Source organism: Phalacrocorax aristotelis, chromosome 4, assembly GCF_949628215.1.
Source record: "Phalacrocorax aristotelis chromosome 4, bGulAri2.1, whole genome shotgun sequence".
In the NCBI taxonomy this organism is placed as follows: domain Eukaryota; kingdom Metazoa; phylum Chordata; class Aves; order Suliformes; family Phalacrocoracidae; genus Phalacrocorax; species Phalacrocorax aristotelis.
The window spans coordinates 52,309,424-52,324,956 of NC_134279.1; the positions used below are offsets into that span (position 1 = coordinate 52,309,424).

The window sequence follows — 15,533 nt, forward strand, 5'->3', positions numbered from 1 at the left end:
TTTTCACTCTAGTTGTTTCTTTTTCCCTTTCCATTTTCTATGCCACTCTTTAGCCACTTTCCCAAGAAAACAAGGCTTCTTCATTTTGCTGTCTGTCTACCTATTCCCTCCCCTTATCTCCCTGATAATTTGTGAAGCAGCTAGGCAAAAGATCCTTAAGTTTCTATGTGTTTTCTGCAAACCAGTGCCTAACTAGAGATACTAACAGAAAACCAGCTAGTATTATTAGTATTTACTGTTATCAGTTTACCCATTTATATACACATGGCTTCAGACTACCCCCAACTTCTGACATTCTTGCTTCATGGTCAGATCATGGTTATAGTGCATGGAGGACACGTGTTTCTAGCTGTGTTGTGGTTGTGGGTCCAGAGGGTATGGTTTGGGTCATTGTCCTAGCACCATGTTGGAGCCAGGGAAAGGATCCAGAGTTCATACAGGCGGAGTATAAGAAAAAGGAGGTTCAGAGGATCGGGGGGTTGTGTGGTGGATAGTTACAGGGATTACACGAGTCTCTAAAACTCTTAGTTTTGCAGTCCACCAAACAGCTCCTATTTTTTATATCCATAATTAAATGGAGAACTCCAGCGGTAGCCTAAGCAGTAGAGAAGAATTAATGATTTTTACATGTCTTGTCTTGCAATTTTCGTTCCATCCTCGGCTGTATTTCAAGATAGAATTCATTGCCAAAAAGAAAGAAAAAAGTTCTTTGGCTTCTTCATTGTCTACCACTATTTTGTATTGCAGAATGTAAAATAGTCTCTCTCTGGTTCTTTCTGAAATGTTCCTTGCCCTAAAAAAGTGACTGAAAGTAAACTCACCAGACCTTTTCTGATTTTGGTGTTTAGGTTTTTGGTTTTTTGTTGTTTTGGGTTTGTTTGGTTTTTTTTTTTAATGGGCTGTTTAGATACAGTACAAGTACAATCCACTGGAGAGTACATTCCAAGCTCTGTGCTATGCTTAATCTGCAGAAGTAGAAGCAGACCTGTCAAAGGAATTTCAGCAGAATAATTTTCCACAAGATGCAGTTTCCTCAAGGTGTGGATCAAAACCATGTTGCAGTTTATTTCAGCTAAAATGTATCTGTTTAAGGCCCTTTAGGGAACCAATATTGAAAATATTATTAGAAGATCACAAGTGCTCTGGACTTGCACTTCCTAATCACAGGAAGCTAATAGCTTTCAAAACCGAGAAGATTTTATGCCAACCAGTTCTCATGTACTTCCTGTTCAAAGAACCCAGTTTGCCTCTTCAGCCTCCCCCAGTCACTTTATGTTCAGATCTTACTCCTGACAGCCACTTGAGAATTATCTGTTGCTTCAATCTCTTTATGACAAGATGGATTTCTATTTTAAGAAAATATACTCTGAAAGACAGCCTAGGTAATGGAGCTATTTCTGGAAAGAAAATAAACTTAATGTAAGGTTGTTTAGCAGAATGGCAGAGCATGTGTAGAAGGGGTTTCAAGTCAGAACAAAAGTAAGGAAGTTTATGGGAGGGGGAATGTTTTGGGTGGCATAGGAGTAGTTCTAAGATGTCAGGGCTATGAGGAATCCTTTTCCCATACCTTTCCTTAAGGGACTATTTTGGACTGTCTCATATGCAGATCTTTGTCTCACAGCCTGAAAGTTTACACTTTCAAGCATGTGTGGTATTTCACCAAGAAATTAAAGTTCACATCCTAAACCTTACATTTCTACTAATTTTATTTATTTTTGAAAGTTTGAGTTTCAGTGGACTTTACATTCTAGAATGCATGATATTTTACTGCCTGACATTCCAGTTAGGTTTTTGGTTTGTTATGTTCTTAATAGTATTTCTGATTTTGGTATTTTCCCTGTCTTGAACTGTTCTGGCTATGCCTTCACCCACTCTAAGAAACAACCATGCATTAAGTACTCTTTAACCTTCCTTGCATAACCTGGTTATTTTGTTAAGCTCTTGCTTTCAACATTTGCTCTCTCCAGCACTCCTCACCTCTTTCCTTGATGGTTCTTCACTTCTTCTAGTCTTTTAATAACATCACTGAAAAACTCTTCAATGACATTTTGTTCCTTACTCTTCCTCCTTAGTAACTAATATTTTTTATATTCTCAGAAGAGATTCTTTATTTCCCTATGTGGGGAAATTGTTTTTCTGATTTATCATCTATGTCAAATAACGTTAAAATATTCAGTCGTTACAAGTGTTGCTATGATAATGGAGACCCACTGAACTGAAAAAAGTGGCATGTACGTGGCAATTAGAACTCAGATTTGAGCCTGGTGAGGTGATTTCTTGGTTAATGAGAATTTCAGGAGTTATAATAAAGGCAAGCTGACACATGCCAAAGGCAGTGACATGCAGAGCATAGACATAACATGAACTGCTATACTGAATGCCATTTACTGTTCTGATTTAAGTCAAGAAAATCCTCTTTATTTAGGTTTATTGTCCATGAGTTGCAAAATTGGATATTGGGGAAGAAAAAAAGTCATGTTACTATTTACTGGTTTAGGCCATTACCTGATCCCTAAAACATTTATTTAACTTTCTCTTACTTAAGACTCATGCTGTGAAGTCACAAAATAGAGATCCAAATGTGCAGTTAAAGGTTAGATTCCCACATAAATCAAAGAGAGCTTCACATGAACATATGAGAATTTTGCTTGTTGATAAACAATAGCTGATGATCAGTGAACAATATTAAGGATTCGTGAGGCCTGCACGTTTACCCTTGTATTTCAATTTAAAAAATTATTTCATATTGAAAATATAAACACTTGGTTAAAAACATTGGAATACAACAGGCTTCAGGAAAAGTAACTGTTCTAGCAATGACTCATATGCATCTTGCAGAGGTGCACATTTTGATACATCAAAATGTATCAAAAAGATTTTTCGTCGCTTTTATGTATATGTTAAGAAGTGCGTGTATAATCTTGTAAATAGGATAAGTAATGAGATAGAAATGAGTCCATAGTAATTTTATTTTCATAACATTCCCACTGTGATGTTAAATGCAGCTAATCAAGAATCCTCTGTTTAAATAGGTACAATATCTTAAAAAAAGGCTTCCAGTTTTTTTGTCACCATGATCATAAATGTCCCTGGTTATTCTTTATGGATACTACCAAATTCTGCAGCCTGAACTCCAGGAAATGGACTGAATGGAAACCCTAATTTTATCTAGTACCATCAGTGTTCAGTAGAATCCTTTAAGGGCTCTTATTCTCACCAGAGGACTCTCAAAATCTGTTGTTTCCTTAAGCATCAGGACAGCCACCTGCTCTTTTCATAATTATAGAAATGGGAAGAATATATATTTTAAATTGTTTGAGGTTTCTGGAAAACAATATTTTCAAAATTATTTTCAAAAACAATTCTAATTTGTAACAAAATGTTTTCGCTTGTGGAAGAGGAAGGCCCTGCATTCTATGGAGTTTTGGGGTTGGGAGTGCTTGTTTACACGGAAGTAGGAGGAGGGATAAAGAGGGGCTTGCCATATCCATTTGCCTTCTCTTCTGTCCTATATACATCTTGCCTCTCTACAGCCTCAGGCTGCCACAACTCTTTACCAACAGGCAGCAAGAATGATATCACAATTATTTTAATCTTTAGAAATCTTGGAAGTATGGAAGTATTTCTTTACACACCCCCCCCCCCAGTGAAAAAATGCCAGCAAAGGGGAAATGAGTACCTGCTTCACAGGTGTGATCTCTGGTTGACGGCATATTTTTTGAATACAAATTCCGAATTGGTAGAGGTTCATATCAGTAGCTTTACTAAGTAGCATGGGTTGGATACACTACTTAAATAGAAACGAAGCCAATAAATTATTCACATCTGCACAGGGGAATCGTCTATTTCCTTCTATTTTAAGAAATACCTTCTGCTAGCCAACAGAACAAAATTAACATAGATAAATTATATCCCATGTGAGTATGAGGGCTATGTAAGAGGTAAATATATTTCTTAAAACCCAAATGAAACCTTCTGGTTAATTTTAAAAATTATTTTTATTTAATACAATCTAGGTCAGCTTGTAAACAGAAAACACCAAATGAAAAATAAATATTTCTGCATTTCTGATAAGAAATATTTTAATACCTTCAAAGGAACATATTCAAGATATTTGAAAAGTTTCCTTTTTTAGCAATAATTCTTTAATGAATTCAACTCAAATTCATATAGCTTTGATCCCCTGAAATTTATCCTTTTTTTTTTTCCCCCACACAAATTTACTGTTGATAATTAAAAAGTAAAAAGCTCTTCTCTGCTCTGGATAGATCATTTGTCTCCATCACATATAGTGAATTGACAGATTACATTCTTTAAAAACCTCTTTTTAAAAGCCTCTTTGTTCTTCCTACAGTGTTGTAGTTTCTGTCTAATAATAGCAGTAATTACCTTCTCCATCATAGTTGTTTGTTGTTTGGGAAAGAAAAATAAAATTATATTAATAGGATTCACTCATAGTTGTAAATGTCACTGTGATAGGCCATCAGTAAATCTGAGAAGAAAGAAAATTCTCAATATGCTATTGAAATAATGCACCATTCCTTGGAGGGAGGAGTATTACTATAGTGTTACAATAAGTTTATAGTAGAGATTAAAGCTTTCAGAAATGTGACAAAGAAAAATATCATAAAGCAGCTGCATATTAAACATAATTTATCTCAAAACACTGAGGAAATAATCTCTCTGTGTATAGACCTCTGGATTTCCAGTAGCATGCTTCAGATTCTGCAGCTAAATTATTGTCAGATGTAGATCATCTGAAGAATAATATGAAAAGTAGTAACTGTAAAACAGATTTAGGCATTCAATTTTGCTAATAAATGAATGGTGTTTTAAAAACTATTCTGCTGATCATCAGCCGTTCGTTGACATTTCTACCACACCATTTGATTTCAGGAAACTGTGGAAAAATAATCTATTGTCTGAAACCGAAATTTCTTCTCCATGGTGTGTAGAAGGCTGATATTAACAACTTCTTCTCAAGTTCAGAAATTAATTGCCAAAATATCTTCATTTTAAACAAACGGGAAGTCATTTAAGTTAAAGTAGTTCATAAAAACCAGTGATGAAACTAGACAAAACAGCTCACTCTGAGCTATAGAGTGTCATATGTTTTGTGAAAATAAATTTTAAAAAAAGGTTATTCTTCAAACAAAATCGTAGTTTCTTTAAAGATATTCCTAAATAGATTTTTATTGTCCACCTGCTGAAAAATTTCAGTCAGGTCTGAGAGTGGTTTTGATGTTATGAAACCAGAAATATTTGTGACTTTGCTAATACCCATCAATTCAATGCAATAAAAGTAGTTAAGAGTGTTTTTGTCTTTGTGATTATGAAATGGCAGCTGAAACCACTGAAAAATGTTAAAAAACCCGGAAAGTAGGTCATAAATCACTACTGAAAATATGGAAGTATCCAATCATTTAACATTTATACAGTTCAGTTTCCCTTTAAATTAAATTAATTTAAAAGGTAAACTGTATTAAGGCAACAGAGTACTTTCAAAAACCTGATTTCTAAACTATATATGGTTTCTAAAGGTTTCAGAAGCTCTTTTTTTCTCCTGTTTTATAGCCATCAGAAGTTCACAAACCACCACCTGAAAAATATTGATATACATGATTAAATAATTCATGATATTTAGATTCTTCCCTGGTACAAAGAACTGCAGAACTTTCTATTAACTTCTCTTACAGGGTGTCAAAAAAAAAGAAAGAAAATGGTTTAGCACTGACAGAAATACAGATTATTTTTCTACTGCTCCTATCTATATGTATGCAGTCTATACTTTTTTTTATATAGATAGCTACAAATAGTCTTTTCCTCTACCTGGCCACCTGCTTTTAATAGTTTCATTTTGTGTTGCCATATAATTGTAACAAACAGAAATATTTCACAGACACCGTCTCAGGGACTTACATTGCATGCAAATTTGGCTTCTTCATTTCAAAATGATAATCCATCACTATTCTGTACACTTAAAAATTCAATAGTTGAAATACACTGAAATTCTCTTGTTCTATTGCTTGGCAGATCTTTCATTTGGCTTTTCTGTAGCAAATTCTTTCTCAAACTATTGTTTTCTTTCTACATGTAGTACCTCATTATATTTTTGGTTGTGACCTAACACTCAAAATACAGTTTGTTGAAGACGGAAATACAATGTTTTCTTCAAGTTACTCAATCTAGATGTTTCTATCATTAATATATTTCCTCTTACAAAAAGCCTTTGACAGGTAGAGTTGAACTGTGTTCTGTCATATTATTGGGATATAAATAGATTAAAAGATTTGTCTCCCTCTTAATGGGGCTGTCCAATAAGTCTACAGCTGAACAGAAGAGGAATCCAAATTTTTGTTTCATAGTTCAATAGTGTTCATCAGATCAGCTTTCCTATTTAGTGTGTGAGCATGACTTCTACAAAATCCTTGCATTAGTACCTCCCTTTCAAGAGAAACCTGTACAATACTGTGAGATTGAATAGTGAAGAAAGTATCATAGTTCTGCATTGAGGTTAATGGAGGATCCTGAGTATAGGGTGTCAAGAAATGGAAAGACTGACAGTAGAACAATAATTGCTTTGAGGAGAGATACCAAGACCCAGTGATATGCGTCTTAGCCCTATTATAAAAGGGTTAAAGAGCATAATGAATATTTTGCAGAACAGAAAAAAACATGCACAAAACCAAAAATAATAGAGACCTAACAGATTTTCTTTCCTCTCTTCTTCATACTTAATGCTGCTACACCTACCCAAAATATGAATGACCCTGTGAAGGCAAAGTCATTCTAATCAGTTTTACATCATCTTTTAAAACTTTTTAAGTGCTTTGTTTTCTTTTTGTTTAGTTGAGCATTTATACTCAGTCACTTAACAGACTTTAGTTACTAGCCTGTCATTACAGAAGCACTCACAGACGTGAATTCTTAAGTACCTATATTTCAGTATTAGTACAGTCAAGTAAATTAGGTATTAATGCCAGAAAGCATCACTAAGCAGGCAAGCTTATATCAGTATGTGCTTAATGCTGTCTTAAATAGGAAAAGATTTAAACACATTTTTAATATTTTCTTTCTCCAGGCCATAAAGAGTAGTGAGAGAATCACATGTACAACTACTTTCTACTCCTTTACCTTTCAAAATACATTTATATCTACGTGCGTTGTAGGGTTTGGTGCTGGGTGGTTTTTGGTGGTTTGGTTCAGCGCATTTTTTTTCTCAGTGATTGTTTTTGTCTTTCAGACTTGAATCTCCTACTAGATCTTTGGTGATGGAAGCACCTAGGGGAGTGCAAGTCAATGCAGCTGCAGGAGACTTAAAGGCTACCTGTAGGAAAGAACTGCACTTACAGTCCACAGAAGGGGAGGTAAGTTCAGCCAGTAAAGAAATGTTCTACAGCTCTTCCCAGCATAAGGCAAACAATACCAGGATAGTTTATTCAGCAGCAAGGTAAACATCACAAGAAATGTTCTGCATTTGCCTATGTTAAAGTAATTTTGGTTTAGCTTGCTCAATTATTAATAGTTATTTGCTTTTTACAAATAATTGAATCACTACCTTTTATTCTCACTGAAAAAAAGTTAGTTAAAGTAATATAAATAAGAATTATTTTTAATTTAAGAGTCAAGGAAAAATTACCCAGTCCTTCAGCATATTTGTGGGACAGAGACAGCTAAGTGATAGTGGTAAAGAATTACTTTGGATGAGTCTGACAAAATAAGATAAGTCTGGCTTAATTTGGATGACTACTTCATTAAAGCATGGTGAAGAGGTTTAACAAATTTGTTCTACATGTAGTTTATTTCTTTGAACCGTTACTATCTCTGGAGAAGAGACAGAGTACTTCAATGGTATGCTCATTCTACTATTTCATCAGTGCCTTGTTTCAGTGATCAGCTCAACATAAAAATATTTCGGAATAGATTCTTCATGGGTAAACCTGTGTGAACTAACAAAAACAATTTTAAATTGGGTCAATAGTTTGGTTGGCAATCCATGCATTGTAGAAAACCATGAAAGATTACTGGCATGATAGTCCTTTCATCTTCAATCCCTAAAATGATATAACATTAATAAAAAGCTTGTGCGGGAGTGTCAAAGCCTCTCAGATTTCTATGAGGCACTTTAGATAAATGGATAGATTTTCAAATTGTTCTTAGTGGGACTTGCGAGATTACAGCATTTTTGGAAAACCATTTTTTCAATGTAAATATCTAATTTGGAATGGAGCTCTTTAGAAACTGTTTGCCTTTTGTATTTGTATTTTCTACAAAATGTTCTCAGATACTTTACGAACTATCCAAATAAGCACCAACAAACAAAATCAGCATTCATCTCTGTGGCAGATAATCCCCTGGAGTGCACACCCTTTACATTACAATCCAGACAGGAATATATTTGGCCAATATACTGCATCAAAGGCCTGCTTTGATAACATTCTTCTGTTGTTGCAAGTATCTGTCCTGCATAATTAAAGCACAATATTTTCCTGATTCAGAGCCTCAAGTATTTATATACCACATGCCCCATCTTATTTTTGATTTTCTCCAAAAGCCAACTCTTCCCACAGCCTCTCACCTTTACTTCCCACCTCTCTAAATATGAAGTCTTTGTTACTGTTTCCTAAAGCTGCTGAGATAGCAGTAAGGACAATCTAATTCTCTTTTAACAGTAAATATTGTCATCCCTCATCCTTGTCCTTTCTGTAGGCATTTTTATTGCAGGGGCTACAGCTTCCAGTAACCTTTCCTGCTTCCCCTCCATAAATCCCTATCTGGACTAATCTAGTATGTTTCCTACATTTAATGTAAGTTTTTTCACCTAGCATGTATCTCTTCGTACTTTCTCTTCATGATATTGCCAGAGGGAAAATGTAATAGTCAAATGAAAATGAAAAAGAAAAGAAAAACCCAAACTTTTATCAGACTTTTACCTTTCCTTAATCCCCCATGATCCTTGAAGCAATGGTTATATCTATAATGTCTTGGTTTAGTATCGTGTTTCTCTGTGGTGCTTTGCACGAATATTTAATCTGTGGATTCACCAGGCATTTTTCTCTGTATTAACACTGTGAGTTTATTGAATGACTTCTGATTTTTCTTAAGTATTCACTTCAATGTTTTGAAAAGGTAGTTTTGGAAATAATGTCCTATGACCTTGGTTGAACTTTGAGAATGGGAACCCAAGAGAAGTTAAAATGTTCATATTATGGATTATTCAGAGCTGGAATTCAATTCAGTATTAAAAGCTTTGTAGGAAAAAAAAGCCAATGTAAAGCAAACTTTGCTGAACTTCATATTAAAAATCATTATATTCCTCTACATGGCAAGTAAGACTTTGCACATCTGTGATTTCCCATGTAGATGTTAGATTGGTAGTTATCTGAAAACAAACTACCAACCTTTCCCCACTCTTTCACAAGCAGCTGTTCTGTAAGCATACGTCCAACAAAGTTCAAAGTGTCTAATTATCTCTTGAATACGTGCAATTCCAGTAAGATCCATAAAGAACTGTACCCTAAATCCACAGAGAAATTCTATCCTGAGCTCTGACCAATGCTTTATAGTCCTCTATTTTATCTCTTACACTGGAGAGGGTCAGAGGAAAACACAGAAACACTTTGGAAGGCATATGATGAGCTTCCACAGCATCACTGGTGGTGCAAAGTTACCGTGGACACATTAAGGACTTGCTGGACTAAATACAGCCTCGTGTGAGGAACCAGGGTAAACTTCTGACAGATAAAATATCTACATAACAAAATATTGGTTGGTGTCCTTGCTTACAGCCCAACATATACACCACAGTTTAGCAGACAGTATGGAAAAAGGTATAAAGGGTTTATCATTGCTCATTTTTAAGAAAACACATTCTAAATCAAAACAAAGTATCTAGGTCAAGATTAATCTTCATTTTAGCCTAAAAATATATGCTTTATCAGTCAAGTTTCGTTCATGAATAAAACAGTGTTGTCTTTGTGAATTGGATCTGTGAACCATTTTTGTGATCAGACATTTTTTGTACTAGAAAAAGTACAAGTTTTTTCTATTATTCTCACACTCAACTAAATTTAACTTTTTAATGTTTGTAAGCTTATTCAAAAAATCATCAAAGATATGTGAATTAACATTTTGCTTCTATATCATAATTAGTGTGCTATTATGCCAGAAAATAAGTATGTGGCATCTGGAATCAACCAGTTATAGCCATGTAGCAGAATATTATGGATTTACTATGAAAAATATATTTTCCATTTATTTAATAATAACTTCAGAATATTTTCTAAGAACATAAATGTTTATAAAATACTTCTAGCCTTATTTCTCATGTAGTATAATCTCTAGCCTCCCAAATCATAAACTGAATGTTTCTGCAAGCATTGTAAATTCTGCTGTTTGATACATTTTCTTTTTATTTACTGCAGCATTATAATAATCCTTTTAGCCCTATTATGCATTATAATGCATTATCCTAGACTGAATACTGGGGTCTGTAATTTAGACTCAGATTCTGCTGCCCTTTATAAAGCTCTTGAGCTGCAACCTTGTGAGTCGAGGCATCAGCAGAATCCTTTGATTCAATTATAGCTTGGCATTTAGTTGTGAACTATGTATTATTCTATAAATAAACCATAACCAATGGTTTAAAGCAGCAATCAGTTACAAGGAAAATGAAATGTGAAGCTCCAGCTGAATCTACTGGTTCACATAAGAATAAAAAGAACATTACTTGTCTGGAAATTCAGCACAATGACTGCTAGTTGACTGCTGCTTCTTTCACGTATAAACACAATGCGAAACTACAGATCAGTTTTGAATTCTGTAGATACTAGATTTTGCTAGGCATAAAAACATGTCAGGTTTGAACCTGAAACACATTATCATATAATGATAACAAGCTTAAAGGATTATTTGATATTGTCCACTCATTGGCCTAACAAATAATTTTAATGGTTTTGCCTATACATCACCCTTTGAAGGATAAGGCTGCTAACTAGCCTCAGCTCTTATGAGCCTTGTGCAGCTGCTGTGTATTTTTGTAAGCAGCTTCCAAGTAAGCTAGTTCTGCACTTCCATTGCATCCCATTGACTATCAAAGACCAAGTAAATAAAAGGAGAAAGATGCACAGAGGCTTCTAATTTTTACAAACTTATTCATATTAGTCACCCCATCTGTGACCTTTTTCCTATTTACTTCTTTATACCCTGTATTTCCTTGTCAAATTACACTCCTTCATAGCATCATTTGTAGGCTCTGTTTGGTTGCTTCTGGCATAATGAGGCTGATCCCTTGGTAAGGCATATAGCTGTCACAGTAATAATGAGCAATACTCTTTAACAGGCAAAGTTTACTCAAAATCAGTGTAGCAGACAAGAGGCCAAGTTTATATTTACCATTGTAGCACCGCAGTTTATGAAGCTTACACCCAATATTATTTTGTAGAGACTAACAAATGCATATAGTACTAACATTTGATCTATAATCCTACCTGGTTCTAAGTCCAGGAGATGTATTTAACACAGAGATAAATACTTAATAAAACTGGAGTAATCTTCACTTGCAAGCCCAGCCAACATTACCATTTTAAAGCTTTGGTTTTGGTGGGGTTTTTGTGGATGATTTTTATGTCCTGAAATAGAAAAAAAAAAAAAATTTATTTTTAATTATCTGAATACACTGAAATGGAATTACCTTGTTCTGCAAGCTGTTTGCCGTGACTATGGAGGAATAGCTGATCAAAGGCAACAACATTTCCTCGATTAGTTCAATTCAGCTGAGTTATGTTTGTCTGAGATTAAATGTTTGCAAAAAAAATTTAAATCTTTGATATGGATGAAGTGAGTTCAATAAAAAATAAACAATGCAGGCTCTAGAGCTCAAAGATCCACTGTTTATTCACCAAAAATTTTCTAACAAATGTGTGCTGCATTTTGTTTTCACAGCACTTTTTCATGGTATTAACCAGTTCACTTGTCACTGTTGTCTGGGAGGAAAGAAATTAGTGGAAATGAAGGGAAATTTTCTCTATTTTTTTAATTATTGGTTTCAAGAACTCTATTAAGATGTTTTGACAGATATTTAAAATTATTAAAATGCCGTGTTATTTTTAAACAAAAGCTTTCATTTTTGGCTTAAAACAGTTATTATTGTGTAAGTTATTTTATAATAAAAAGTACTTTTATGTAGAAGTCTACAACCAAAATACAGTGTTCCCACACTACAAAAGCAAAGTGTTTAACTGAAACCACCCATCTTTGAACTGTTTGTTCATGGGCAAATTTTGAAGACCAACTCCATAAGCCATTTTATTAGAAAGAGAAAGAGAGGTGACAAAGAATAATTTATTATAGAACTAAAAAAAAAAATTTCCATTAATATCACATTTTAGTCTAGTTCTGATTTGAATGGTAATTAATAAGTTTTTGTACACGGCAGACTAAACACAAATACTCCAAGTACATTTCTATTTCTGGGCCGGGTACATAAATCACGAAGAATTCACATCTGTCCCTGATCGAACGAATTTGCAAAGAATTCTAATATAAAGTAGAAAATGATTCTGGGAAATTTTGTGTACGAGACTACCATTGTCATTCTGTAAGCACTGGAGCTTTTAAACTTCTACTGGTCAACATTTACAGCAACCCCATTCGATCATCCCTGAAAATGATTTCCTTAACAGAAAGAATAAATACACCAGAAGGTTCTTGCTTCAGTAGCCACCCATATAAATTGCTGCACTGGGGTTATCACTCAGAAGTTACAATATATGCTTGTGTTTATTTAACACAAATTTACAGAAATTTGTACTTAAAATAAAACATTACTCTCATAAACACCACTTCAGCACTGAAGAGTCAAAACATACATTCTTTCATGCAAGCAGGAACTGTACACTTCACTAATGTATAGTGTTATATTTAACATATATATTTACACATATATATGTTAGTTTTCAAATCACTTTCCGTTGTCAGTAGTTCCAGTCATAACATGGGGGTGGGAACAGGAGCAATGTTAGTAAAAGAATAAACTTGCCAGGGTGGCTCTGTCCAGGTGTATCTAGTATAATCTTTAGAAAGAGAACATTCACTACACCAGACCACACTTTGGCCTAAAGGTCTCATTTGTCTTGTGGTCAATTGATCCTCTTCCTGTAGAGAATACTTTTTCAGTACACAGGTCATACTAGATATTTTGGTATTCTCTGAATATTCAGTATATTCAGTTTTATCATAGTCATCACATTCATTTCACTGTTTAACTGCTCCTCAATACTATTAATCATTATGACAGACGTGATTCCAGATATTGTGCCAGCATGTGTTTAGATTTTACGATTTTATAGTATATATGCTATCTAGTTAATATTTTATTTTTCTAGTATGACTTTTTAAAATCTTTTTCTCAGAACTGTCTTTCAGATCTAATGAAAGCTAGTTTTGGTGAATGGTTTTAAAATAAATGTCAAAAACATAGATAAGTGTTAGAACGAATGGCCCATGTGAACTAAAGTACTGCAATTTATCCTATAGTTCATCTTCACCTTGAATGTTAAAATGTACCAGCATATGAAAATTATATAGTTGAGTCTAGTGACCCAATCTATATAATCCTTTTTGTATGTATGCTCCTGATAACATATGCAGAAGAGCAAAAAGACTAGACAAAATCTTGTATTGTTATAATTCAGATTAAGAGCCTAACAGAATCCAAGAGGTTTATTTAATGAGATGTCATTATACTGTCTCCTCATACTGATTGATGAACACCAGCCTTTCAGCTTTCCTTCTCGTTCTCCTTTCCTCCAGTTTCCTGCCATTTTTATCTACATTAGCCCTGAAATATGCCTTTTCAGCTCTGTAGAATCACCTGTCTATTCAAACTGTACATGAATACAGAAAATTCTTCAATATTTATAAATCCTGACTCTTTCATTTGCCGTCATCAGTTTAGCCTATCACCTCCTCTCTTGAGAGGACTTAGTCAAGGACCCAGTGGAGAACGTTTATAAGGGGCAGGTTCATATGTCTGTATGAAATGGCTGGTAGGAATGTTTTATTTTTTACCTCATACCAATATGTTGCCCACTGAAAGTGCTCTTCTTCAATTTAGTTCTTTGGTTTGTAGATAATATGTATTTTCTGGCTTGCATTCCTCTGTTTCCCTCTCACTGTTCAGATTAACAACACAGTCTGATGAGCAGATGACTGGCAGATCTCCTTTAGCAAAAAACATATGTAAAAAAGAGTACAATTATTTCATTCTTATCACATGCCCTACAGGCTGATTCAGTTTGCTACTTTAATTAGTCAGAAAGCAGGTCTACTTTTAAATATTACAGGGCTAATACATTTTTCTCTAAGATGCACAAGACACAGCAGTCATCTAAGATTTCTAAACTTAAGTATATAGAGGGAATGATGCTGCTCAGTGCTTTGCTCTCTGTGAAACAGCATTTCTCTGAGTAGCTGCTGCCTCTTCCATTTTGCAGTCGCTGAGTCTCCCACAATGTTTCAAGAATGGAAAAAAATTTTGATTTTATCCTTGCCTATTTATCTGCTGAGGTGTGAGACTCTCAGAAAGACCATGGCTGCCTGCATACGAAGTATTAAATGGCTTATCTCATACCTTTCACAGCACAAAAGATTAGGGAAAGACCATGTATACAGGCACTTTCATTAACTACCGTCATCTAGCAACAGCATTCCCTGGGAACATGATACCGTTCAGTTTTTTGTCTTGACACTTCTTCCCTTCGCTTTAAACACCTCATTATATCAGGCATAAACCAGAAAGTAGTTTAAGTTTTACTGATGTTGGAGGACTTTTGGGCCATGAATTTCAGTTCTTAGCAGATGATAGGAGGGGAGAGGGTATATCCTCAAACATGGACTATGTTCCTCTGAAATTCCTTTACGTATTGGGCTACTACGATGGTATATTCGGACCCCTGCTTAAGTAATGGATAGCAATGTTGCATCTGTAAATTTAGTCTTTTATTTATAACCTTGACAGCATATGTACAGAGTAGATTTTAATGCTAGCTTTAAGCCATCTTCATTAATCCTCTTAATCCGGGCTTCCCCTGGGATTAGCTATAGGAGTCTGTTTAAATTGCATAGCCTTCCCAGCTTTCTGCAAAGGCATAGGGCTTGTTAGACTCACCGCAGCAGATACACCCTCACAAGAAGCCACCGCAGTTTTTCCCAGACGCCATACCCCAGTATCCATGTTGCTCACCAGATGTTCTGGGATGAGTGCTGAGACAGGACCTGATAGCTGCCACTCAGAATTATGACACCAGAAAAACCTGGATTGATGTACATCATTGTGACATTTGTAAGCACCAATGGAAAAGCATGCACAGCTATGCTTAAGAGGTTCATTTAATTTAATGAGTGCAATAACTGAGCTACATTGTATTGTAATGCACACTGGAGTAAGGTCCACTGGATTAAAGTTTTACAGCAGTACACTGCAGAACATCTGCAATGAGGGGTTACAGAAGCATAGCTGTCCTGATGTAAAC

At 34.8% G+C, this 15,533-nt stretch overlaps 1 protein-coding gene across 1 annotated transcript in view; it reads left to right on the plus strand.

The window, feature by feature from the left end:
• The window catches only part of SGCZ (sarcoglycan zeta), a 245,039-nt gene that overhangs the window by 216,021 nt on the left and 13,485 nt on the right, over window positions 1-15,533 (plus strand). Inside the window, exon 7 of the mRNA XM_075091410.1 lies at window positions 7,244-7,367. Coding sequence (XP_074947511.1) covers window positions 7,244-7,367 — 124 coding nt within the window. The remainder of the gene's footprint in view (window positions 1-7,243; window positions 7,368-15,533) is intronic.